This window comes from Apiospora hydei (genome assembly GCF_038363865.1).
Source record: "Apiospora hydei strain CBS 114990 chromosome Unknown utg000009l_segment0_segment0, whole genome shotgun sequence".
NCBI lineage: Eukaryota > Fungi > Ascomycota > Sordariomycetes > Amphisphaeriales > Apiosporaceae > Apiospora > Apiospora hydei.
The window spans coordinates 6,132,130-6,155,877 of record NW_027117368.1 but is presented as its reverse complement, the minus strand read 5'-3'; the positions used below and the strand labels follow the sequence as shown (position 1 = coordinate 6,155,877).

The window sequence follows — 23,748 nt, the reverse complement described above, 5'->3', positions numbered from 1 at the left end:
GGGGTTTCCAGCGCTAAGACACCGTATTAATAAGCTTATTCACACTACTGCCTGGCCACCCACGAAAAGCTACAGGGCACCTTCAGGCAGGAATCAAGACCTTTTGGGGAGCACACGTCCTCAACATACAGTGTGTGCAGTTGTTAGAGGCCACGAGTAATTGCCTTTCTCTTCTAAAGCCTGCGTCATGTCGTCTCACGCCTCAAACAATGAAATATGAATTACCTTAAGTTTGCAGCCAACGTTGAACGACCACTATTTAGATATTTGACTCAAGTACGTAGCAATTTCCTTTGATAACTCCTCTCCGCATCTTTAATCACTCAACTCCAACACATACCAGGAAGCTACATTCAGGTCAAGATACATCAGCATGTCCACTGCAGCCTCAGAGGGTGAGGAAGGCATCACGGGCGATGAGATCACCGGCACGGTCATTGCACCATCCTCAGGTGCTGCCGAGACCAACACCACCAAAACTCCACGAAATGCATGTAAGTCATTTGAAATCATGAGTATCGCCAAGTATATGTAGTATGAATATAACCTAACAAACCAAGTCGCAGAACTCATGACTCCAAAACCAAAGCAGCAGGATATAGGCGAATCATCATCCAAAGCCCACAAACGGCGTGCATCCTCGTCCGGACAGGCGGCCCCCTCTTCTTCCTCTGCTGTGACTACCAGTAGGAAGAAGAGGTCCTTCGGGGGCCGAGACGGGCTGGGCGCGTACATCGCGGACCCCGCGCACTTCCCCAAGAGCCGGGTCATCTACTACAACGACGACTTCGTGGCCATCCACGACCTGTACCCCAAGTCAGCGGTGCACTGCCTCCTGCTCCCGCGCAAGATCCCGCCCGACGTCGAGATGTTCGACGCCGCCCGGAACGATCCCGCCTTCCTCGCCTTAGCACAGGCCGAAGCCGCCAAGCTCAAAACCCTCGTAGCCAAGGAGCTCGAGCGCAAATTCGGCAGCGAGAGCCAAAGCAGCGCCCTACGGCAGCGTGTCCTCGACGGCACCGCCGACGAAGGTGAGTGGAAAGACGACGGCGGCGACGGCAAGCTCCCTCCCGGCCGGGACTGGGAAAAGGAAGTCAAAGTCGGCCTGCACTCGAACCCGTCGATGAACCACCTGCACATCCACGTGCTGTCGCGCGACATGTCATCGGAGTGCATGCGGCACAAGAAGCACTACAACTCGTTCAACACGGAGTTCTTCGCGGACCTGGCCGACTTCCCGATGGACGAGGCCGAGGCGCGGGCGCGCAAGCACTCGGACTGGTCGAGCCGGGCGCTCGTCTGCTGGCGGTGCGGCAAGAACTTTACGAACAAGTTTCAGCAGCTCAAGGAGCACCTAGCTCAGGAGTTCGAGGAATGGAAGAGAGAATAGGGAGGAGCAGTAGTATAACCACAACGTTACTAAGTACTTAAGCACGGGAATATTGCCCACGAATACCAATGAATTAGAGATACCCTTGGAAAATTGAATATTCATAAGCAGGTGACATTCATCTAAACTAATTTCATACGCTTCATTCTAAATGCTGATGATATGCTAGTAAGGAAAGGTGCTCTGAAAAGTTTGCTATATATAAAAATTCCATCGGTGCTGTATCCCCCATTTTGACCCAAACCCCGTAACTCATACTCAAAAACAAAGTGGTATCTCATTCATTGCAAATAACTTCGAAAATCGTTTGATGTAGTGTAGTAGTTGTCCATTTTTCTTTTATCAATGCACGGGATACATCCGCCCCTGGCCAGGTCGCTCAGCCAAAGTCTCCTCGCTCTTGCTCTTGAGTAGTCGCTTCCGCTCGTCGGGGTACTTGGCGGTCTCGTTGTCGGACGCCACCCGTGTATCTTCGCTGGCCTCCCGCTGGGCCTGCTCTCGCTCCTGCTGGTGGCGCTCCTCGGTCTCGGGAATGGGTGCAAGTAGCGCAGAGTCGCTGCTGAGAGCAGTCATGAGAGGGGGCGCCTCAGTAGCTGGTGTCTGCGGCTGCGGGCCGATTTCGGGCGACATAAGCACAGGGTTCGAGGTCAAGGGAGCATCAGCCTGAACAACGTTGCCACCGTCGTCTCCAGCAACGACACTCTCAAGCGGTGCTGTAGCCGGGCCGGGGTTGGGCTTGAGCCTAGAGTCGAGCTTCAGAATTTCCTTGGCCAGACTCCTCACGCCCGACACGATGAGCTCCGGTCGCTCCCAGGCCAGCAGGCCGGGCTTGCCAGATGCTCTGTGCGCGTGGACCACCTTGTATTGCGTCTTAGCCCAGCCGGGACACACGTAGCTCTCTTTGATCTCGGGTTGCGGTAGGAGGAACTGCGCTTCGGCGTCTTGCACGGACTCAAAGCCAGATGCTTCCGCCTCGTCTCCCAGGAACACAGTAATAGCCACTCTGGGCCGCGAGACCTTGTCAGTCTTCTTGGGGTTTCCGGGGCTTTCGGGGTGGCGGGCGCTATGGGCCCAGAACCTCATCGCCGCCTCCGGACCTGGCAGCCAAGCCAACTGCGTGAAGTTGACAATTTCTTGCGGGGTGAATTCTTTGGTGGGAGCCAAGAGCTTCAGGTACTTGAGGACGAAGACCAACAGCCCAGTCGGCGAGTCGCACAAAGCATAAGCGAGCGTGTTCGGCTCCTGCAGCACGCCCAGCTGGTGGTTCATCCCAAATTGTGCTGCTAAGGACGAAATCTTCGATTCCTTCGCGGGCGGATTCCTCTTGAGGGCCGAGAAATCATCCTTGTGATAGCCCATGATAGGCGCAGAGAAGAACTTCGCAAGAGACCATTTTGCCCATGCGATCGGTGTCTCCTGCAGTCTCGGCTTTGCGAGAGGCGGAGAAATGAAGTGCGTGCCCACGCAGGAGTCGGAGTGATTGGTTGCCAAGTAGCTTGCCAGCTTCCAGTCAATTTGTGCGGGTGACCCGGACGCTGAGCCAGCGTTGGTGACGAGATAGTGCGGGTAATCTAGCCTGTGCATAAGGGAGTTGAGAATCTCTCCGCTCGTAGAGATGGCCGCGGTGTTGTTCGGTAGCGCATCGCTGAAACCAAGTCCTGGCAGCGAGGGGATAACCAAATGGAAAGGCTGGTTCGTCGAGGCATCTTCAGGCTCCGTGAAGGCTTTGAGGATGTGCGCAAATGACAAACTCGTAAGTGGGAAGGGGGTATCAAAAGAAGAGGAAGAGCGTTCTCCGTGTGGGAGGAGCGAGCGTGAATGAAGTGAATTCGGACTGGTGCTTCAGCATTCGGTATCGTGAAGCCGGAGCGATATTGTGGTAGCTCGTTGAGAGCTGCCTCTTCCGTGCGCCACTCGTACTGCTCAAGCCTGGTCTGCTGTTAGTCCATTGCGATTGTGGTTTTCGCGTGCGACAGAAGCAGGACTCACCAGTAATCAACCAATGGCTCGACTAAAGGCTTAGGCTCCCACCAATCTTCCGAGTTTGGCTTCGACTGCTCGTGAGGCAATCTGGTAATTTCGAGCTTCTGCTGAGTGAGATCGATATATTTCGTCGATACCTGGTGTCGAGGGTCAGCGGGCGTGAGCCACAGAGCTTCACCGAAAACATGAGGGATCGGCGGTTGCTTGGCGCTCTACTTACATGCAATTGGTATGGCTTGACTTCCTCATCGGGAGGGTGAGCACTACCGTTCTGGCCAGCAGTAGTAGCAGCGTCGTCTGGCTGGGCGTCGCCCGCCATTATCCGCGCAATGGACGTCGTCTCTGTGAATGTTCCGTACATGGTGATGGTGATGGATGTGAAGAGACAGAAACAAAGACAGCTACGACGAAAAATTGGTCAACACAACACACGAGACGTTCCGCAGACAGTCCCCGAACTTCTGTCGCGCGCAAACCCATTTAATTATATCTGGGTAATAAGGATGCAGTGTGGCTTGCCAGGGACCAGAGTGTGGCGGGTGAGCTGCCTAGAGGTTACCTCCCTGGGCCGGCCTTGCCTGAAGGGCGTTAGATCCACGCTTGAAACAGGATTTTATCAGGCGCGACCCCTGTCGGATGGTTGGACCCCTGTGCAGCTCTTGCTACCCAAGGACCCCGAAAGGGAGCTTTCTCTGGATTCTGGGAGGTCGGCTGGATGTGGCGGCAAGAAGTGGCGGTGTCTGCTTATCTCGACGGGGTCCTCGTCTGCGAAGATCAGGGCCTGGCCAGCAAATGAAAAGAGCCAGACGCCCTTTTCTCTGCTAGCTCTGCGATATTCGTGCGCGCAGTGAGCGGCTCGACCGCATAAGCGGTGAAACCAAACCTGGAGAACGGGGAATGCGATGCTCGGTCTGGGCATGAAGCCAGCGCACGTAAAGTGGTCACTAGGCAGGACGCATTGCTAGCTCGACGGGGAGCCCCACGAGGTGAGGTGTTGCGCAACAAATCAGCCCAGCAGCTCGTCACGCTTGGTGGTTGGCGGTTACTCAAGTATTGGCCAAATATTGGTATCAAGTGTGTCCCGCGGCCGTTACTGCTGCGGGTAGAGAGCCAGAGAGCCAGAGAGCCCAACTATTCGGTGCGACTCGAGTCGCAGGCAGTTTCTGACTCGACGAGGGGCAGCGGTTGCATTCGACCAGGCTCGTCCCGCCGCGTCCCGCCGTCTCCATAGCTGAGTTGTACAAAGTGGCGGTGCGTGCGTACAGGCCCCATCTGCCTATCCAGGATCCTAGTGATCCCAGAAGAACCCCGTCGAGGGATCCTTGTCCTCGCGGAGATGATCACCGGGCAAACCACTCCTTTCCTGTCCCACGTCCGACGAGAATAGAGAAGAGATCGCGAAAATGCGTGTCAGCAAAGAACAAGAACGCATGAAGAAGCTTCTGGTTCTTACAAGCCATCCTTGCTGGACGGACACCGACAGATCGGATCGGCTTGCCGGCTCAACTTCCATGCTCCACCTTCCGTTTACAAGCAGGTGCGGCTGGAGGCTGCTAGAAAGTTTTTTAGTTGAAGAAACATGGGATGACAGATGCAGCTGGCGGGCGCCTGTTCCCTATCCAACCTCTCCGCCCAAGCAAACTTCATGTATGGTTTCCATCTAAGATGCCAAATTCAGCCAGCTCTACCGTCACGTCGGTGCCCAATCTTGACGTGATCGGAGGCCATGAGACTCGAAAATATGCGAACATCTCTGCATACCCCGCGCTTGCGGTGGTTGATAGGATCAAGAGGTGGCTCGTCGCTGCCTGCAGGACCACTTTGGCTTTGACGCTATCCGCATGCGGCGGTTTGATCTGATCCCAGATCATACGCTCCAGTTGCATATCGCCAGCGCAGAACGTCAAATCGCGCTCGCCCGCAAACATTCTGTGGAGTAGCAGAAAAAAATAGTTCCGTCTGTTCTGAGGCATGTGAAGATCCTTCGATCGATGACTCAATGACAGCACTCTTTTTCCCGATCTACGATGGACTGTACGTACCATAACTGGCGACCACCAACCCCCAGCTCGACCAGCTCGCAGACACCGGCGGTCTGACTGAACCTCGCGTAGCAGTTCAAGCTGGTGGATTCCATCCACGATGGCTCTGTGCCACCGGCTGACCTGGGCAGCGTTGAGCGACCCAGAGACCAGGTAGCCGACACCGCGGGCGGCGAACGCGGCGGGGTCCAAGTCCGTCGCGTAATGGGTATCGAGGATTTCTAGCTTGCGTAGGGTGGCCTTGGGTGAGTTGAGAAGCCCCGTCAGCAGCGCCGGCGCGTCGCTCTCTACACGTCCGGGTAGCGCGCGCCATGAAGTAAGTGGTGGGGTCGCGAAGGAGCCGTAGCTGTGGCCGACGTGTGGACGATCTTGGCGGGTCTGTACTGCGATAACGCGCGCGAACGGTCGCCACCCGTGGCCCTTGCGATCTTCAGAAGATCCCCCGCCGCCGCCAACCGCGTGATCTCTTTGATCACCTCAGCCTGCACGGGCACCTGGAGGGCATCGGAGGGCTTCGGGCTTGGACGACTGTCCCAACATCCAGACGGCTGTACGTCAGTGAGGGTCCTACAGCCAGCCCTCAGGGCGGCGTCGATGTATGAAAGCTCGGCGGGCTTGTACTCGTCATCCCAATATATATTGACATCAGCAGCACCATCATCACTGTCTTCTCATCCATCCACGTTTGCTTTATTCGGGGTCTGACGAGACTATATATACCTCTTGTCGATGGTCACCCCATGATGAGCGATCTGGAGAATGCAAGACTTGTCGCTGGTCTCCTCCGTGGGTACGCATCGCTGCGTTGGCGCTGGGGAAAGACCCGGAGTCGAGATCTACTGTCCACTCCGCCACGTCGACGTCGTTGTCAATGCGTAAAGCTTGGTACTGGGCGTCGGTGGCTGGAATCGAGACAGGCACTTCGAACTCCACGCATCGCTTGATGAGCCGGCCCGAGACTATCCGAACCCCATGGAACCCTAAGAAGAGCGTGTTCATTCTCAGTGCAGAATGATGATTACCAGGGACGCGAGCTGAACTGTGGCTGCCATCAACTGGTGTTGTTGCCCGATCAATGGCGATGCTCGTGATGGCTCTTCAAGGGGGTTGTTAGTCCACCATGTTATGTCATCAAAGGCTGGATGAATTTGTCAGCGTCTGTTGCCTGACGAGATAGCAAAAGCCTGGGGTCCTGTGACTTTACTGCTCAGACTGCCAGTAGTTCTGAGCAGTGCTTCGACGAGATCTGGTGGCTTCATAGAACCCCAGCGAAGCGTATGCCTTGCGCTACGTCTCGGATGACAACATCTCGATATGCCACTTCATTGAACGTTGTATCAGGCCCTCTCCGGGAGTTCGTGAAGTATCCAATCGGTACTGCATGCTTGGCATATACGCACATATTACTTGCGTCGTCGACGTTATTGGTCAATCAATCTTCTGTTCGCATGGCGACGTCACACTGCATTAGATCCGTGTTACATCAAAGGGATTATGCTCAGAGAACCAAGTGGTTGGTGGCTCAGCACCTCCTAGTTTTCGTGACGATTAACATGTTAACCGAACGACATATGGACACAATATCGCAAGTTACATGGTTATTTCGGTCGATCCGGCTCACCGCTTGACTTACATCGTGAGTTGCATGACGGAGAGTGTGTAAGAGGTAGATATCGGCATATCCGCGAACCACGAAACGCTTGACGTATCAAACGACCATTCTATCAAGTTAATAAACTGGATATAATCGTCGACTCTTCACCGAAGGTCTTGACCGAAATTGAGCCTCAACTGTGCATGACTTGCTTGTGTGATCTTCTCCGCCCAACCCCCCAAGGGCCCCACCGCGCAATGCGACTCTTGACCACTTTTAAAGAGCCACTTCGTCGTCTCACGTTTATCAGATGGTGAGTCGACCGCGAAATGCCGCGAATGCATCGAACTCGCAACTCCTATCTATCCCCCCAGTCAGGAGGCGGGGGGCTGGTTGGCGCAATGCGGGGAGATGCCGAGGTGTCCAATTTTACGTATTAGTTTCCCCTCTTGCAGGGAAAGACTACCCGGGGCTGGCGGCTGGGTCCGCTCACTCTCAGGAACGGCGCATGAAGTCGACAAGTGTATGCGTGCTCTCGTGGAGATACTCACGATACAGAGCCAATACCAGAGAATCCATGGTAGCTGCAGTTGCTGGAGGCCGCCAACTAGGGTCGAACTGAGGAAAGGAAAACTCCACATCACGCCATCATTATGGACGGCCCACTAGAAAACCCCGGCCAGCAGCGGAAGACCACGGTCCTCCTGACCGGCTGCTCTGAAGGCGGCATCGGCTTCGCCCTAGCGCAGGAGTACCACCGCCGCGGATGCCGCGTAATCGCGACAGCGCGCAGCCCGGCCAAGATGGCCGGCCTGAAAAAGTCGGGCATCGAGACGCTCCTGCAGCTCGACGTGGCGGACCCGGCGTCCATCCGGGCAGCGGTGCAGGCCGTCACGGATCTTCTTAACACGACTACTACGGCCACGGGAGGACACTTGGATGTCCTGGTCAACAACGCGGGCGGCGGCTACCAGGCCCCGCTCCTGGATGCGGACCTGGACGAGGCCCGGCGGCTCTTCGACGTCAACGTCTGGGGCGTGCTCGCCGTGACACAGGCCTTCGCGCCGCTCCTCGCCGCCTCCGCCACGGCCGGACGGCGGCCGCGCGTGGTGAATATCGGGAGCGTTGCGGGTATCGTGCCCATCCCGTGGCAAGGCGTCTGTAAGATCTCCCAAAGTGTATATACTTATATGTATACGTTGCTCACTTTTGTGACAGACAACGCCTCCAAAAGCGCTCTAGCCGCCCTCAACAACACCCTGCGCCTCGAGTTCCGCCCCTGGGCATCGACGTCGTGCACATCGTGACAGGCGGCATCGCGACCAACTTCGTCGACAACGCGGCCGCCGTCCGCCTGCCCCGGACCAGCCTCTACGCGCCCCTCGCGGCCGACATCGAGGGCAACCTCGAGGGCGGCCGGGTCCGCGAGGCGCAGGGGTGCTCCGTCGAGACGTATGCGCGCACCGTGGTCGCGCAGACGCTCAAGACCAGCCCGCCCACGTCGGTCTGGAAGGGCACCTTGGCCACCATCGTCTGGCTCGGGTCGCGTTTGGGTTGGGACTGGATCAACGACAGGATCATCGCGTGGATGTGGGGAATGGGCCCGTTGCGGGCCAAGTTCATGGCGGCAACGTCCAAGAAGCAGTTGTGAGCATATGCTCAGATTCACCTTGTAGATGCGCTATATGTACATAAACAACGTTGCCCTAAGAGCGGGATGAGGCGAGGGCCAGGCAGTTTGCATCTGCTGACTATTACTATTATTTGAAGATACCTCTTTTTGCTTATTCTTCTAGTTCTAGTACAACTGCCTTTCCTTGGTGCTCATCAGCCTAATGGCTTCGAGGTAAATGACTTCGCGAATGTCTCCATGTGGAATATCGCGATCCTTCACATCGTGACATTTCCAAAAGAGATGGCATGCAACTGCTCGCGAAGCCCCAATAAGGGGCACCTCCCCCTTTCACTGTCCCCTTCGATTGGCATCCGTAAACATTGGGTAATGGGGCATTGACTAACGCTTCGGCAAAGCCCCTATAGCTTATCATGCAGCAGTAGAAAATTCATGGAGGGACATGAGATAGGCGCAAAATGACCCAAGTAATGCGTAGTTTCGCAAAGCATCTGTCCAGCTCCTATTTCGAATGGCTTGGCTTGCTTACAGGGTGAAATCACATGCCAAAATCAGTACTCGTGCCCAGGGCTGCTGACTAGAGACAGCTGCATATGGACGTGATTCCGCCCTGTGCCCACCGAGATATCATCCAGCCAACAACGAAGTCTTGTGGTTTTGATATTGCGCGACAGCTATCAAGCTATTGAGAATGAGCGATTCGCCACGGCCAAGTTGATGGACCCCGAATGGGAGGGCGCGGCGCCTGGCAGTGTATGCCAGGCATCTTTCGCTCGCAAGCCAGCCAACGTAAGCAGAATGCGACTGATACGGATGGTAATTGTGGCAGCCCAGAATGCAGCCGAGAAAATTGCCCGTGGGCGCTCCTGGGAGCCTGCGTGGGTTGTGATAGTCCTCGGGCACTTCAATCCCCTGTAATCTTTGCATGTCTGAAGTACTTCATGCCCACCCACGCCGTCACGACCCAGACCCAAGCCATGATGCAAGTCAAGATCATCAAGGCCGGGTAGTAGCCCACAATGGGCAGTGTAGGATCGTCTTCGAACTCGGGTGGCGCATACGGTGTCGTGCCGACATCCCACGCCCAGCTCCAAACCCCGAGGCAGCTTCCCATACCGATCACGAAGACGGTCCAGGTCACGATCAGGATCACCCAGCCCCACCATTCGGTCTCGCTGTAGTCATACTCGGAATCGGACGGCGGGAGCGACGAAGCGGTCAAGCCCTGCAGGGACAATGGCGACTTGGCATGTTTTATTGACCGGCGGCGCTGGAGAGACACGGATGGGGCGCGAAGAGCTTTCGAGAAGTACGACTCGGAGCCGGAGGATACGGAAGATAGGGTGGGACGCAAGGGCGAAGCAGACCGAGTCTTTAGGGAGAGGATATCCTCTTCGTCGGTAGTCGAGGCGTACGACGAGATGGTGGGACTAGGTAGTTGCGCAACGGGGTCGAGTTTAGGTGGGGGAGGACGGTCTGCCACGTCGGCCCTATGAGCATACCCGTCCATAGAGGGACGAGGCGTGATGTCGGAAATACCCAAGCCGAGAGCGGAATCCATCGGGGATACGGGGGATGCCACTAGGGTGTCTGTTATAGGACCAGAAGTCACGATGACTTCGGGCGGTCCTCCGGGGGCGGCGGCGGTATTGTTGTTGGTGTTGATGTTCAGAGGACTCCGTTCGCGCTGTGCGCCGCGGCCGAGCAGGGCGACCTTCCTCAGAGAACCCTTACGCCTGCGCGTCTTGATCTGCTGCTGGACCGACTGCTGAGATATGGGGGCGAGGGCACGGGGCGGGCGTATCAGGGCGTCATCGGCGATGTCGATGTGGCGCGACTCTTTCAGGCTGGATCTGCTGTCGGAGGAGCGCAGGAAGTTGGGCAGCTTGGACAGGATGCCGCCGCCAGAGGAGCCGCTCCTCTTACGGTTGGTGATGATCTGAGCGGCGGCGGCCTGAGTCGGACTAGTACTTGGCGGTTGGTTCTCCATTCTGTTGGTTTCGCGAAAGCGTCTGTTGAAACCTTGACTTTAGGTTGGGTCGTGGCGCCCATCAGACGAGAGAAGCTTGGGCGGGACTGCGGTCATTTGCGCATGCACAGGGAGTTGGGCATTTGTCTCGGTGTCGTCTTGGGAGGGAGAAGAAACGGGCCTCAGCATGGATTGGAGATAAACGAGAGTCGGTTACATGCTGATGGCTTGTCTGTACCGGAGATGTCGTGCTGCATAACACCCCATATGCGTTTGCTGTTATTACGGTTCGGACGTGAATCTTGATTGCTGAAATGACCACACGACGCCTGCAACAGACAAGTCATGTTCATTGGTTTTTCGACAGCGGCTGGTGGGGACCTCGGGAGGCTCTAGAGCAGCTGCAAGGGGCGCGAATTGACGCCTGCTCAATGGCGGCATCAACCTGGAGGCTTTAAAGTTAAGGCCCCCTAATCAGTGGTATTTTTAAGCTGTTGACCCAGCACTCTTGGAAGACACATGACCCCAAACGATTGCCATGAAGTTTGGAGGTAGGCAACACATCAATTGGCCTCGCGATACCTGCAGAATACTCAATACACTAATTCTCAATCCTCAATTGCTCTTGATATACCTACAATCCAAGCATTTGACGAATTATTTCCTCCCAGGAAAAGAATGAGCGTGAGACACCTACAACAACCAGTTCCATTGGTCATTGCCATTGGGCTTACGGCTGGAGATTAGCACACCCAAAATTCCAGCACACCCACCGCCCGCATCGGGGCAAGCGCCAGGAACGTTACGTAGCCGAAGTCGACCAGCGGTGGCCCTTGTCCACCTTCAGCTGGGGAATGAATGATCAGTGACCACTGTAATTGTGACATGACACTCCCCGTTCCGTCTGTCCTGTCCTGTCCTTGCTAAAAGTATCCATGATATGAGCGCGCTGCCGCACGCCTTTATCAATGGCTCCCGGTAGCCGTCCGAAACCCATCCAAGTCCCTACCCTCCCTCCTCCCACCATTAGGGCATCGTCGCCGCCGTCCTCGCCCGAACATCGCGGTACGACTTCCGACGACGACTACGACTTTGGCGACCACCAGCACCAGCATCAGCACCACCGTCACCATCACCATCACCAGAGCAATACCAGCGCCCCGCTACTACGCGTTCCCAACAGGAACAACGACGACAGGACTGCAAGCAACTATCACGATAACGATTACGACGAGGAACTCTCCTTCTACGACCCCAACCGCCTATCACCCGTCGCCCCAACTTTCCACCAAAACAGCACGCTGCTCTCGCCCACCTTTGCGCCCTCCTCCGCCATGTCGTCGCGACCGTCCTCGGCGGCGGCCAACTCGCCCTTCATGAAGGAGAACACGCCGCCCGTCGATATCCCTCTTGCGCCTGCCGCTGCTGGTGGCGCGGCGAACAGCAACCCGTTCAACTTCCAGACGCAGATCATATCCACCTCGCCCGTGAAGCCCAATGTCGGGCAGCGACGTGGGCACAGGTACAAGCACAGCTCCATCTCCACCCAGCACCAGATCTTCCAGGAGCCTCCACCTCGCCCACCGCTGGCCCTCCCGCGCGATCTGCCCATCCCCACCCTAAAGGAGGCGTGGAAGTCGACATCCAAGGATCAGCGGGGTCGTGTATACTGGTGCCTCTGCCATCTGGTTGTGGCCATCGGGGTCTTCCTCTCGGCGCATGGCTCGTTGGCCATGACGGCCCTGTCGCACTTGGTCTTCTTCGACGTCGGTAGCGCGGCCGTCTGTGTGGTGGTCGAGGTGCTGGGCAACTTCGAGGTGTGGAAGCGGAGCAGCATCCGGCACCCGTTCGGGCTCGAGCGTGTCGAGGTCCTGGCCGGCTTCGCCATGAGCGTCTTCCTTATCTTTGGCGGCTTCGATCTGGTCAGCCACAACCTGAAGCATGTTCTGGAGGGGCTCGGCGACCACGAGTCGCACCATCCGGACCCGCATGGTGCCGGTGAATCTCCCCGCGTTGAGCTGGGTAGTGTCGACTTGACGAGCCTGGCAGCTATCATTGCGACTCTGGTGAGCGCTTATGGGTTGAGGAACCACGGGAGGATCAGCAGGATAATGCGCGTCAGCTACCTGGCCAGTCTGCCCAGCGTCTTGTCGAACCCTTTCCACTTCCTGACCCTGTCGACCTCGTTCCTCCTGTTGATACTACCGCTGCTGTCGATACCGATGTCTATCTTGTTGGACGGTGCGCTTTGTGGGCTTGTGGCTGTTGCGATGTTTTGTCTTGGAGTCCGGCTGGCCGTGGCTCAGGGGTTGATGTTACTTATGTCGTATGGCGGTCGCTCGGTTTCTTCCTCTTCTGGCAAGAGCAGAGATATCGGCGTGGCGGATGTTGTCAGCGAGATAGCGGCGGAACCCAACGTGGAGCGGGTCGAGGAGGCACAGTTCTGGCAGGTTCACTATGGGCTGTGCATGGCCAATCTAAAGCTTTGCGTTGCCAGAGGGGCAGACGATGGCACTTTGAGTCGGTTACGGACACGCATTTCGACACTGGTGCAGAACCGACTGGGCGAAGGGTACGGTAAGGGGAACAGCCTGCGCTGGGAGGTCAGCTTGCAGACGAGCACGGAGGCCAAGCCAACGTTATAAGACGAAGATGCCTGTGTGGATGCAAATATTCGAATGTACTATATTGTTATGAATACAGTTGAAATAGTCAAGCCACCTTGATATCTCGAGCATACATTGCGCTTGCTGAGATCATAGGCATAGCGGCATCCCGATAAAAACCAATACTCAAACGATCATGTCCAACATCGCTTCTTGTCTAGGAATATTGCAAATCGCCATTGCCGACTAACGTGGTTTACCACTGAGCTGATCATATCACCTCTCGCATCACTCTTTCTATATTTTAACACCTCTATATAAGTTAATTTAACCATAACGCTTTAAATTAATTAAAATTATTCGCTATTCGATTCGTTACTCGATTCTACATCCTTTACACATGTTCGCGCATTGTAACCTGTCTCGCCGCAGATACCACAACGCCTGCCGCCCGTCGCGCGCCTCTTCGATAAACCACCATTTTCGCCTTTATCAATCGCTGGCCGCTTCCCTTTTGCCTTCTCGTCCTACAGCCTTCGAGATTCCTCAATCGTAAGGGCTCCTCTAAGCTGGACTCGCGACTTTTTAGTTCTCCGGCGCTTCGAAAGGGCTAAATTAGCCTTTTTAAAATACGCATCTAATTATATATAAAAGTTATTTTATAAGCTATTTTAATTATATTTTTCGCTATTTAGTTTATCGTATTTAAAATCGGCGTTAAAGAGCTTTTTAATAGGTAAACACTTTTTTTTAATATAAATAAAATACTTAATTATTTATTAAAAAGTTAAACGGCATTTAAAAGTCGTAAGTATTAGCCGTCCCCGGACGGGATAGGTTAAATATAGGCGTTCGGAGACGTATATTTAACTTATTAATTACTTTATTTAAATTATAAAATATTAAGCCGAATACGTTAAATTTAAATTTAATATTAACTTTCGTAAAAATAACGAAATATATAGCTTTAAACGTAATAAAAAACTTTAGCTTCGTAATATAATTAATTAAAACCTTAATAAATAACTTAATTTCCTTTAAATAAACACGCTTTAAAAAGCGAATAAAGTATTATATTAAGTAATTAAAATAAGTAAAATAAATAAAGAAATATACCGAGTATAATAATATTATTATTTTAATAATATACCTCGAAATCGGCCGAAATATAGCTCTCGTAGCTATCGAAAATTAAAAAGCGGTAGGGACCTTTCGTATACGTTTTAATATACTTATCGAAGTACTTAATTTAATCTAAGCTTATCTCGTTATTAGTCTAGCTATTAAAAGTCGGCTTAATTACCTAGTCGCCCGGTAAATCGGTTTCGCGGGACTAGTTCGCGAGGTAATATTAACCTTAAACGATTAAGAACGGCGAAATGCATTAGCTTTACGAATTAATGTATTTAATCGCCGTTGCTTATTCTCGATTATTAAGCTAAACCGATTTTACTTTTTTACGCCGCTTAGCGCGTATTATAACGAGTATTAACTTAATTATATTTATTATAAAGCCGGTCTCGTTAAAATTTTATATATTTTCGTTAATAATTTTATATTTCGCTTTTATATTTATAACTAGCGTAAATTAAGTAGAAATAACTTTAAAATCTTCGTAAAGAACTTTTTAATAATCGTACCGACGATTTATTTTAGTTTTTAAGTCCGGGTTACGATTAATAAAGCGTTTAACTTAATACTTATTAACGTAATCGCCGCTATGCGCCGTAATAAATAAATTAATTATATTTTTTTACACTAGCGAAATTAAAGGGTATCCCTCGAGTATTTAAATTAATTATATACTCGCGGAGTATTTTTTTTAATCGGGTTTAATCGACGTTAATTATATACGATTTCGCGTCGTGGAATTCGGCCGCGAAGTCGGTAGCTTATAAAGGATTATAGGACTCGAAAGGCCTTCGTAATAGCCTTTTAATTAATAGGTTTTAAAAGGTCTCGTATTATTTAAATCGTTAAAATAATTCGATATTTTAATAACTCGTTAACGTAGTTTATTAATAAACGAGATATATTATATACTGAGACACTTTTTCGATTAATTATACTTTTTAAACTTTAATACGTTTTAATTTTATAATTATAATGCCTAATCTTTTATTAAAAGAACGAATCGATTTAGCGATTTAAGCGACGTAAAACCTCGTAAAGTATATTAATTAAAGAGCTATTACGAAAGCTTTTAATATTTCACGAACTTTTTTAAACTACCGATTTTACGACTAACCTTTATAACGCGAAATCGGATACTTTTAACGAAAATTAAATCCGATTAAAAAGGAGGTACTTCGTAATTATATAATTAATTTAAATACTCGAGGGATATTTCTTAATATAGCTAGTGTAAAAAATATAACTAATCTCTTTACCGCGTCGCGCGGCGGCGAACGCGTCGGTAAACACTAAGTTAAGCGATTTATTAACCGTAACTTAAACCTTAAAACTAGAATAAATCGTCGATACGATTATTAAAGGGCTTTTTACGAGGATTTAAACGTTATTTCCGGTTAATTTAAACTAATCGCGAATATTAAAGCTAAATACGGTATCGTTAATAAAAATATATATAATTTCGATAAAACCGGCTTTATAATAAGTATAATCGAGTTAACCCTCATCGTAACACGCGCCGATCGGCGTAGAAAGGCGAAGTCGGTCTAGCCTAGTAATCGGGAATAGTCGACGGCGATTAAATATATTAATTCGCAAAGCTAATGCATCCCGCTATTCTTAATCGTTTAAAATTAATATTACCTAGCGAACTAAGCCACCGAATACGATTTACCGGGCGATTAAATAATTAAACCGACTTTTAATAAATAAATCGATAATAAAACAAGTTTAAACTAAATTAAACACTTCGATAAATATATTAAATCGTAAACGAAAGGTCGCTACCGCCTCTTAATTCTCGACGGCTACGAGAGCTATATTTCGGCCGAATTCGAGGTATATTACTAAGATAATAATATTATTATAATTAGTATACCTCTTTATTTATCGCACCTATTTTAACCTTTCGATATAGCACTTTATTCGCCTTTAAAGCGTGTTTATTCGAAAGAAATCGAGCTATTTATTAAGGCCTCGATAAATTATATTACGAAGCTCGAGTTTTTTATCGCGTTTAAAGCTATACATTTCGCTATTTTCACGAAAATTAACATTAAATCTAAATTTAATATATTCGGCTTAGTACCTTATAACCCGAACGAGGTAATTAATAAGCTAAATATGCGTTTTTAAACGCCTATACCTAGCCTATCCCGTTCGAGGACGGCTAATACCTACGACTTTTAAACGCTGTTTAACCTTTAATAAATAACTAAATACTCTACTTATATTAAAAAGAAGGTGTTTATTTATTAAAAAAACTCTCCGACGCCGATTTTAAATACGGTAAATTAAATAGCGAAAAATATAATTAAAATAATTTATAAAATAACTTTTATATATAATCGAATACGTATTTTAAAAAAGGCTAATTTAGCCCTTTCGAAGCGCCGAAAAGCTAAAAAGTCGCGAGTCCAGCTTGGAAAAGCCCTTACGATTAAGGAATCTCGAAGGCTATAAGACGAAAAGGTAAAAAGGAAGCGGCCAGCGACTAATAAAGGCGAAAATAGTGGTTTATCGAAGAGGCGCGCGACGGGCGGCAGGCGCTGTAGGATCTACGGCGAGATAAGCCATAATGCGCGAACATATAAAAAGCATATAAAATTAAGTAGCGAATTAAATAGCGAGTGAATATAATTAATTTAAAGCGTCGTGATTAAAATAATTTTTATAAAAGTATTAAAAAGTGGTAAAAGTAAACCACTTAATAATACGAGCTATTTAATAATAAACCACGTTAAGTATTATTATTATAAAAATAAAACGCGTTAAAGTTTAATTAATATAATTAATTAAAAAAAGTAATACGAGAGGTAATATAATCCGCTTAATAGTAAACCACGTTATAAAAAATTAATATCTTGTAATAATGTACAGAAGGCCCGTACAGTGTATTCTGATGGGCGAGTTGGAAAGCACTGTGTAGCGGTCCACTTTTCCCGACTACTTCAAATTTTCACAGAAGTCCAGCCTCAACCGGAACTCTCATTCTTCCCAACACACAATTCGACACACTTTCCCAAGAATCTCCTTCAGCAGACGCTTATGAGTCTTCCATGGCCTCAATATGGCAATAGATTCGCTGGCTCTGCTGCAGACAGTTTGAGGAAACGCTCTGTTGGCTGCCATCGACCCCTCGTCGAACAGTCCTGGATTTGAGCAATACCACACAGGTAACAGATCTACTGGAAGCTGGCAGCCGGGCCGGCCATTCCGACATATTTCCTTCTCGTTTTCCCTTCTCTTCTAGATATACGTGTCGTGTCGTGTCAACGTCCACAGCGACTGTATGATACACACACCCAAAAACACCCGCTTCTAATTATGCTAGAGCTTACCGTTTCGAAAATATCCAAACTCTACAACGGTCAAGTGTGGACAGTGAAGCAAAATCAGACGCTCGGGCTGGTCCAAACGTGGCCAGCTCTCCCTTGGGTCCCTCTAGCCATCTCGCTCCGATAGTTGGGCAGGTGCTTAGGGCTTGTGGGATACATTCTCCATAGATCAATAACATTTTTGTTAATTTTACGAAACATGCCTATCTCACTCTTTGCCTTCAGTCTATCGCCAGTTCACCAATTCCAGAGAGTAAATCAGATGTGTTTTTGCATGTAATTCATTGCGTCTGCGTTGACAGGTGGTCAACCGTCTATCAAGCCGGATCCGAAGTAGATCATGGCCATCTATGTGTTACTCCTTCTGTAACGTGACTCCCGAATAGAAGAACCACATGTGGTGTTGCCGCCCCGACCGGCTGACAACTACTCCCCTGTATGATGAGCCGAAGAAGCCAAGCACCGATCTATCTACCCATCCAATCCTGCTTAGTGCTGCGTCTTGCGCATCCACCACTCGACCTTCGTCTGCGCTGCGCCGCAGGTGAAGCCGCCCTTGTACTCGGCCGTCTGGCCCTTGGCGCGGTCCTTCTCGCACTGGATGTAGCGCAAGATGGTGTTGACGTCGTGGTTGCCCACGGGCGGGCGCCCCTCCCTGTTGCGGACGACGAATTCGCACTTGCCCATGGCGACGCCGGGCATGCTCAGGCGCCACCACTCGCCCGAGTCCGAGCCCTCCGACAGGATCCACTCGCCGTTGTTGCCCGTGAACCTGGACATCGACGCGCAGTCGTACCAGTGTGGCGAGTCATTGGTCGTCAGGTCCGTGAAGCTCGAGGTGCCGCAGTCGGTGTAGGACTGGTTGCCGGGGGCGAAGGGGGCCTCGGGAGCGTCACGCTTCTGCTTCTGGGGAGGAGGGGGGCGGGCCAGGTTATTGGCGGCAGAGAGAGCGGAGGAGATGATGGCAGAAGCACGAGCAGGATAGGAAGAAGAAGTACCTGTCACGGCGTTGTGCTTTCTGGATCCACCGCCGATAATCGAGTCGCAAACGTCAGGGTCACCGTCTTCGGTATGGGGGTGGGAACCAAGCCACTGACGAGCCAGCTTGGGGGAGGAAGCAGAAGCAGATGAAGAAGCGTCGGCCTTCTTGATCCACCACTGGGGAGTGGCCGGGTACTGCTCATCGGTGCAGTTCCAGTTACCCGTGTACCCGACCGTCTGGCCGGTCCCGTTGAGCGCATGGTCCAGGATCTGGTAGAGGTCTCCGTTGCCGATGTAGACGGCGGCGGAGGCGTCGGGCGGGGTGACGTACTTGACTGTGACGGTGCAGGAGCGGTTGGTCTGGAGGGTCCAGGTGTAGTCTTCGGAAGGGGCGTCGAGGACGAAGAACTAGGTGGGAGAGAATTTCCCGTCTTGTTAGCACAAGAAGAAGAAAAAGGAATCCAAGAAGTTGGAAGTTACTTGCCGCCCAGAGGGCTGCGTAGGGAAACAATAAAAAATTAGAAAGAAAATAAAGAGGTAAAACTTACGCCCTTGGTGACGTTAGCCCAAGACATGAGATCCCGGCAGTCCGAGGTCAGAGCCGAATCGGCACTGGTCTGGTCAGTGTAGGACACCTCCTCGCAGAGGTTGTCATGGTAGTCGACAGGCTCGAACGATGCCGTTGACTTGGAAGCAGTACTTGTCAAGGTGGCAGGCAGGGCCAAGGCCTGAGAAGATAGGAATGCCAGCAGGCCGGCAACAAGGTAAGTGTTCATCATCTTGAAGATGGGTGGTGTTTATTTGGTTGTGTTCGGTGTGTTCAGTGTGCTGGGTAGTGTCCTGATTCGGTTGGGTGTTTGGTGTGTGTTGTTGGGTATGCACCAAAGGGAAGGCGTGAAATGGTTGTAGAGAAGTAATAGAGCAGACCTCAGATGGGGAACCCTTTCCTCGAATTTATACGTATCAAAGGTGTTGAATGTGGTTACTATTCGCAACATTCAATGTAGCTGTTGCACAAAGTCGTTCCTTCCTGAAGTCCTCATCTAGTTGTACTCGGTGAGTGAGCACCAAGCCTACCTGATTTATTACTTGGTCTATGATTACAATCACTGAGTGCCACGCACCCACCACCTGTTACTCACTTCTAAATGGAATATTGATTAGATAAAGGGCGAATATGGAGTGTCGCATGGGAATGTGAAGCAGTGGTGATCATTACCATTGCCCATATGAAGGATTCCAACCCATGTTTTTGCCGAGCGGCCCCTTACTTGACCTAGAACTATCAGCCCTCATCACATCATCTGTCAACAGCGAGATAATGCATAATACGTTGCACATAGAACCCTTTGGTCATATTCTTATATTGATTGTTGGTGGACTCGGTAAATCCATACATGTATGTTACAACTTCGGAAGCTAGAGCTTACTATCACTTGGAGGGCTTTTGAGATATCAGCGGCCGCCACTGCCCGGGTAGTCAACCACCCAGAGCTTCAACTTCTATGTACACTCACTTGAAGTTGTTCTTCATCTCGCGGAGCTTGGCCATGACTTCGACGGGATCTGTTTGGCCAGTGGCCTTCTGGATCTCGGGGTCCTAGAGATAGCATGTCAGCAAGATTGTCTAGGTCCTTGGTATGATCATCTACTTACGTCAACTCGCATGAAGACATTATGTTTCTAGTTAGACGCCCAAGTCAGTAAGCGTCTTTTGTATGTAACCGAAATTGTTCGTTGAAGACGGAACACGTACCTTCTCATCTCCAATGGTAAACTGTCCTTGCGTCTCCTTGTTGTTCTCCGCAAAGGACTCGAGCGCCTTGATTGCTTCATTCTGCAAGACAGACACGCCGAACTTGACGTTGGCCTTGGTGTACTCGTGACCGGGCTATATGCTGTCAGTGATGCTATTGACCACGTCTTGTATCCACGGCCGAGCTTATCATGATGACTTACGTAGACCTTGGTGTCATCTGGCAGGGCCGCCAGCGTCTTGTTCAGAGCCTTGTGCATCTCGGTAGCCGTGCCCTCGAAGAACCTGCCACAACCTGTTGGGATCGCGAGTCAGCAAGCAAGCAAGTAACCAAACATACGTCTGACACAAAGAAAGCCTAACTTACCGCCGTGGAACAAGGTATCACCAGTGAAGACGACCTTCTGGTCGCCATCCTCCATATACCAGCAGATGGAGTCCTGGGTGTGGCAGGGGGTGTAGAGGCCCTTGATCTTGATGTTGCCGAGCTTGAAGCCATCGCCGTTGGCGGGGGTGGATGTCACACCCTCGCACTCCTTACCGCCGTATATCGGGAGTTTGCCGAGCTCAGAAAGCTACAATGAGGGTAGACGGGCCATAAGTCAATAACTTCTGTCTTTCCGTGGATGAGGAACCAAAGTAGCACAAGAACTAACCATCTGTTTATTGCCTCCTGCATGATCCCAATGGCTGCGAAGCATGTCAGAAACCAATCGCCAGCCAGCACCTTGAAGCAAAGTGATGGCGATATTGAGAACAGCAAGCACTTACTGGTGGGTGTTGACAATAGCCGTCAAGTTGATCTCGCCGTCCTGGATGGCCTTCTTGAGCACCGGGACAACTCTACCAGGCACCAATACTATCAGTAAACCAGTCAAGCGACACCGACAGGGGCTGCATCTGGGCTCTCACTCTTCAGGGTGTGCCGGGTCGATGATGACGGCATCCTTGGACTTGTCGTCCTTTACCAAGTAGGCGTAGTTATTGCTACTGCCCACCCCTACATTCGACCAATCTTGTGTGAGCCGCGATCCGCGAGGCAGTCACATATCAAGGTCCGAAAAAGGCTTACACATGGGGATCGACTGGATATGCATGGCACGAGAGAAGGCAAGCTATAGTGCAGGCGACCAATTGCGCCCCAGCGTTAGTCCCATTGTTCAGACGGCAATACATCATCGCACACCACCAGTCTTCAGGAAACTTACAGAGGCTGCAAGTGTATTGAGTTTACTGGAAGCTAACGGCCGGGCCGAAAGAATTCGATTCATAGAGAAATGAAGCCGGAAGAACGTGAAAAAGAAGAAGTGAATATCTCTCTTCGAAAGAATCGGATGTTTCTCTCGTTAACTGTCGGGAGCTTCAATGGCCCTTAGCACGAACATACGCAATTCCGATTGGTAATGCAGTCAAGGCCGTTCACTATTGCCGCATTTCTGCGATGACGTTGAGCGGCAGTCACACTGCGGAGCTGTCAGCCGGCAAAGGCGGGCAACAGCTGCCGGCCATCCGCTTCTGCAACATCACGAGATGGCGACTGTAGTAAGTTCCTCTTGGAAGCACATGATTTGGAGGAAGCAAGTTGCACTGCAGTGGATTGCATGACAAATGAGAATACATCTTTTCTTCTGTATTAGGTGACATCTAGAGTTACACCACTCCTATAGGCTTCGGCTTCCACGCCCCTTGGAATCTAGACCACCCTCTCGTCATGACAGGTGACTCGACCGGTGCAGCGGCTTCGACGCCAGTCTTGGAGCGCTGCAGCGCGTCAAGCTGACTAGTTTGATGAGCGAGCTCAGCTTGTAGAGCCCCGAGATCTTTGCTGCTGCTCGATGACTCGTGCTCACCCGCCGAGCTCATGCCGCCATCCACGATGTGCCTATATAGCTGCAAAGAACGCCGAAGCACCAAGGGGTCCTTGCAGGCTGAATCAATTTCCGAAAGAGCCCCGAGGACAAGCACCTCATCATACTGTCTCATCCACTTCTCCATGGTACTTTTCTTCGCCGCATCCGTCTCTTGTAGGTAGCTCGACACCAGTTCTATGCAGGCATCTCTTGCAGAGGCACCACCAGGGTTGCCCTGAGCTTCATCGTCAGGCAAATGCCGCCAGTAGTAGTCCCAGATCCATACGAGAGACTTCTGAGCCGCGGACCGGAGCTTCAGCAGTGGCGGAAGCTGCTCGTGCGTGCATTGATGCCTGAGCTCGACAAAGGTCGCTGGCAGACCGATGATTTTCGCAATCGACCACATGCTCTGCTTCTGCTGCTTCTCCTGTTGGCCATCGAGCAGTCCCGTAACGAACCTATCATCATTAGTTAGTTTTCTTCAGCAGCAGTACTCCTAATGATGAAGCCCGGTAAATGCGGATATCTGCTACGTCTGAGCCAGTGGCTGCGTCAAGAGTCAAAGACTAAAGACGACCCAGAATAAGTCTGGGGCTTGTGATCGGTCCATCGCTTGCGCATTATTCTCCCCGGTCTGGCGAACTCTCGAGAGGCGCCAGCCGGCTGGAGTAGTTGCAAGCTGACAAGCCCCCAAAAGAAGGAAAGATCGCGAAGACAAACAAGGCCAAAACGAAACATGGTTTGAGCGGCCGTGGGCGCAACCAAACCAAGTATCCGCGACACTGGTCGGTTGAGGTTTCAAATCGGGCATTCATTCAATGCAGACTCAGATCGAACCTAGAGTGGCAAGGAAGCCAACCTCGCTCGGAGGGCGGCTAATGTCTCACGTAGCCACTGTATTTTCAAGGTTTCAAAACACACCCACAGACTGCACAGCACAGCACAGCGCATGCGCGGCAAGGGCTTATGCAAGTGTGCATGCATCTCCTCCGTCCAAAGAAAGAGGGGAAAGGGAAATAAAACCAAAGTAAATCCACAACAGAAAGACGAGCGAGGGATGTGGAAGGGAAGAGGACCTACCGGCTGAAGGCGGCGGAGTAGGCGAGTCGGACGGCCTCGTACAGGCTATCCGCCCCATTTCTGGCCTCCTGAAGATCTAGCAGGATGGCGGCCGTCAGGAGGCTCGTAGATTCGACCATGTGGGGGCAGCTGCCGCGCTGCATCCACATGGAGACTCTCCAGACGGCATGGCGCTTTTGAGCTTCTTCGCTGGACGACGACGACGACAACGACGACGATTGCGGATCCGCCGCCACCGTCGCAGCAGCAGGAGAAGTGGTAGGCGCAGCAGCAGCAACTGCCACAGTAGCTTCGGCGCTGGTCGGCGGCAGCGAGGGCTCTGAGGGATAGAACTCCTGCCGGACCTTCAATAGTTCTGCCCGGTCCCGCCAAGGCGTGTGGATGTACTGAACCAT

The 23,748-nt window shown here is 51.3% G+C and overlaps 9 protein-coding genes across 9 annotated transcripts; 3 read left to right on the top strand and 6 right to left on the bottom strand.

The window, feature by feature from the left end:
* Positions 1–373: 373 nt before the first annotated feature.
* Positions 374–1,390, top strand: PG997_013743 (HIT domain-containing protein; the record flags this gene model as incomplete). Its single annotated transcript, XM_066818057.1, has 2 exons — positions 374–494; positions 561–1,390. The coding sequence occupies 2 exons, from the start codon at positions 374–376 to the stop codon at positions 1,388–1,390; spliced, it is 951 nt and encodes a 316-aa protein (XP_066663749.1).
* A 342-nt stretch (positions 1,391–1,732) lies between these two features.
* On the bottom strand, positions 1,733–3,734 carry PG997_013742 (uncharacterized protein; the record flags this gene model as incomplete). Its single annotated transcript, XM_066818056.1, has 4 exons — positions 1,733–3,079; positions 3,142–3,319; positions 3,380–3,510; positions 3,594–3,734. The coding sequence occupies 4 exons, from the start codon at positions 3,732–3,734 to the stop codon at positions 1,733–1,735; spliced, it is 1,797 nt and encodes a 598-aa protein (XP_066663748.1).
* Positions 3,735–5,016: 1,282 nt separating this feature from the next.
* Positions 5,017–6,414, bottom strand: PG997_013741 (uncharacterized protein; the record flags this gene model as incomplete). The annotated part of the gene is given in 4 exon segments (XM_066818055.1): positions 5,017–5,302; positions 5,474–5,761; positions 5,773–6,082; positions 6,210–6,414. 4 exon segments carry the CDS (start codon positions 6,412–6,414, stop codon positions 5,017–5,019), a joined length of 1,089 nt encoding a protein of 362 aa, XP_066663747.1.
* Positions 6,415–7,662: 1,248 nt separating this feature from the next.
* PG997_013740 (uncharacterized protein) lies at positions 7,663–8,660 on the top strand (the record flags this gene model as incomplete). The annotated part of the gene is made up of 2 exons (XM_066818054.1): positions 7,663–8,187; positions 8,244–8,660. 2 exons carry the CDS (start codon positions 7,663–7,665, stop codon positions 8,658–8,660), a joined length of 942 nt encoding a protein of 313 aa, XP_066663746.1.
* An 886-nt stretch (positions 8,661–9,546) lies between these two features.
* PG997_013739 (uncharacterized protein) lies at positions 9,547–10,632 on the bottom strand (the record flags this gene model as incomplete). The annotated part of the gene is made up of 1 exon (XM_066818053.1): positions 9,547–10,632. One exon carries the CDS (start codon positions 10,630–10,632, stop codon positions 9,547–9,549), a length of 1,086 nt encoding a protein of 361 aa, XP_066663745.1.
* A 947-nt stretch (positions 10,633–11,579) lies between these two features.
* Positions 11,580–13,256, top strand: PG997_013738 (cation diffusion facilitator family transporter; the record flags this gene model as incomplete). The annotated part of the gene is made up of 1 exon (XM_066818052.1): positions 11,580–13,256. One exon carries the CDS (start codon positions 11,580–11,582, stop codon positions 13,254–13,256), a length of 1,677 nt encoding a protein of 558 aa, XP_066663744.1.
* A 4,919-nt stretch (positions 13,257–18,175) lies between these two features.
* Positions 18,176–19,446, bottom strand: PG997_013737 (uncharacterized protein; the record flags this gene model as incomplete). Its single annotated transcript, XM_066818051.1, has 2 exons — positions 18,176–19,075; positions 19,216–19,446. The coding sequence occupies 2 exons, from the start codon at positions 19,444–19,446 to the stop codon at positions 18,176–18,178; spliced, it is 1,131 nt and encodes a 376-aa protein (XP_066663743.1).
* Positions 19,447–20,180: 734 nt separating this feature from the next.
* Positions 20,181–21,520, bottom strand: PG997_013736 (hydroxyacylglutathione hydrolase; the record flags this gene model as incomplete). The annotated part of the gene is made up of 9 exons (XM_066818050.1): positions 20,181–20,267; positions 20,324–20,350; positions 20,424–20,558; positions 20,627–20,718; positions 20,791–20,998; positions 21,080–21,113; positions 21,195–21,266; positions 21,336–21,423; positions 21,496–21,520. The coding sequence occupies 9 exons, from the start codon at positions 21,518–21,520 to the stop codon at positions 20,181–20,183; spliced, it is 768 nt and encodes a 255-aa protein (XP_066663742.1).
* A 553-nt stretch (positions 21,521–22,073) lies between these two features.
* On the bottom strand, positions 22,074–23,748 carry PG997_013735 (rRNA-processing protein LAS1; the record flags this gene model as incomplete). Its single annotated transcript, XM_066818049.1, has 2 exons — positions 22,074–22,731; positions 23,354–23,748. The coding sequence occupies 2 exons, from the start codon at positions 23,746–23,748 to the stop codon at positions 22,074–22,076; spliced, it is 1,053 nt and encodes a 350-aa protein (XP_066663741.1).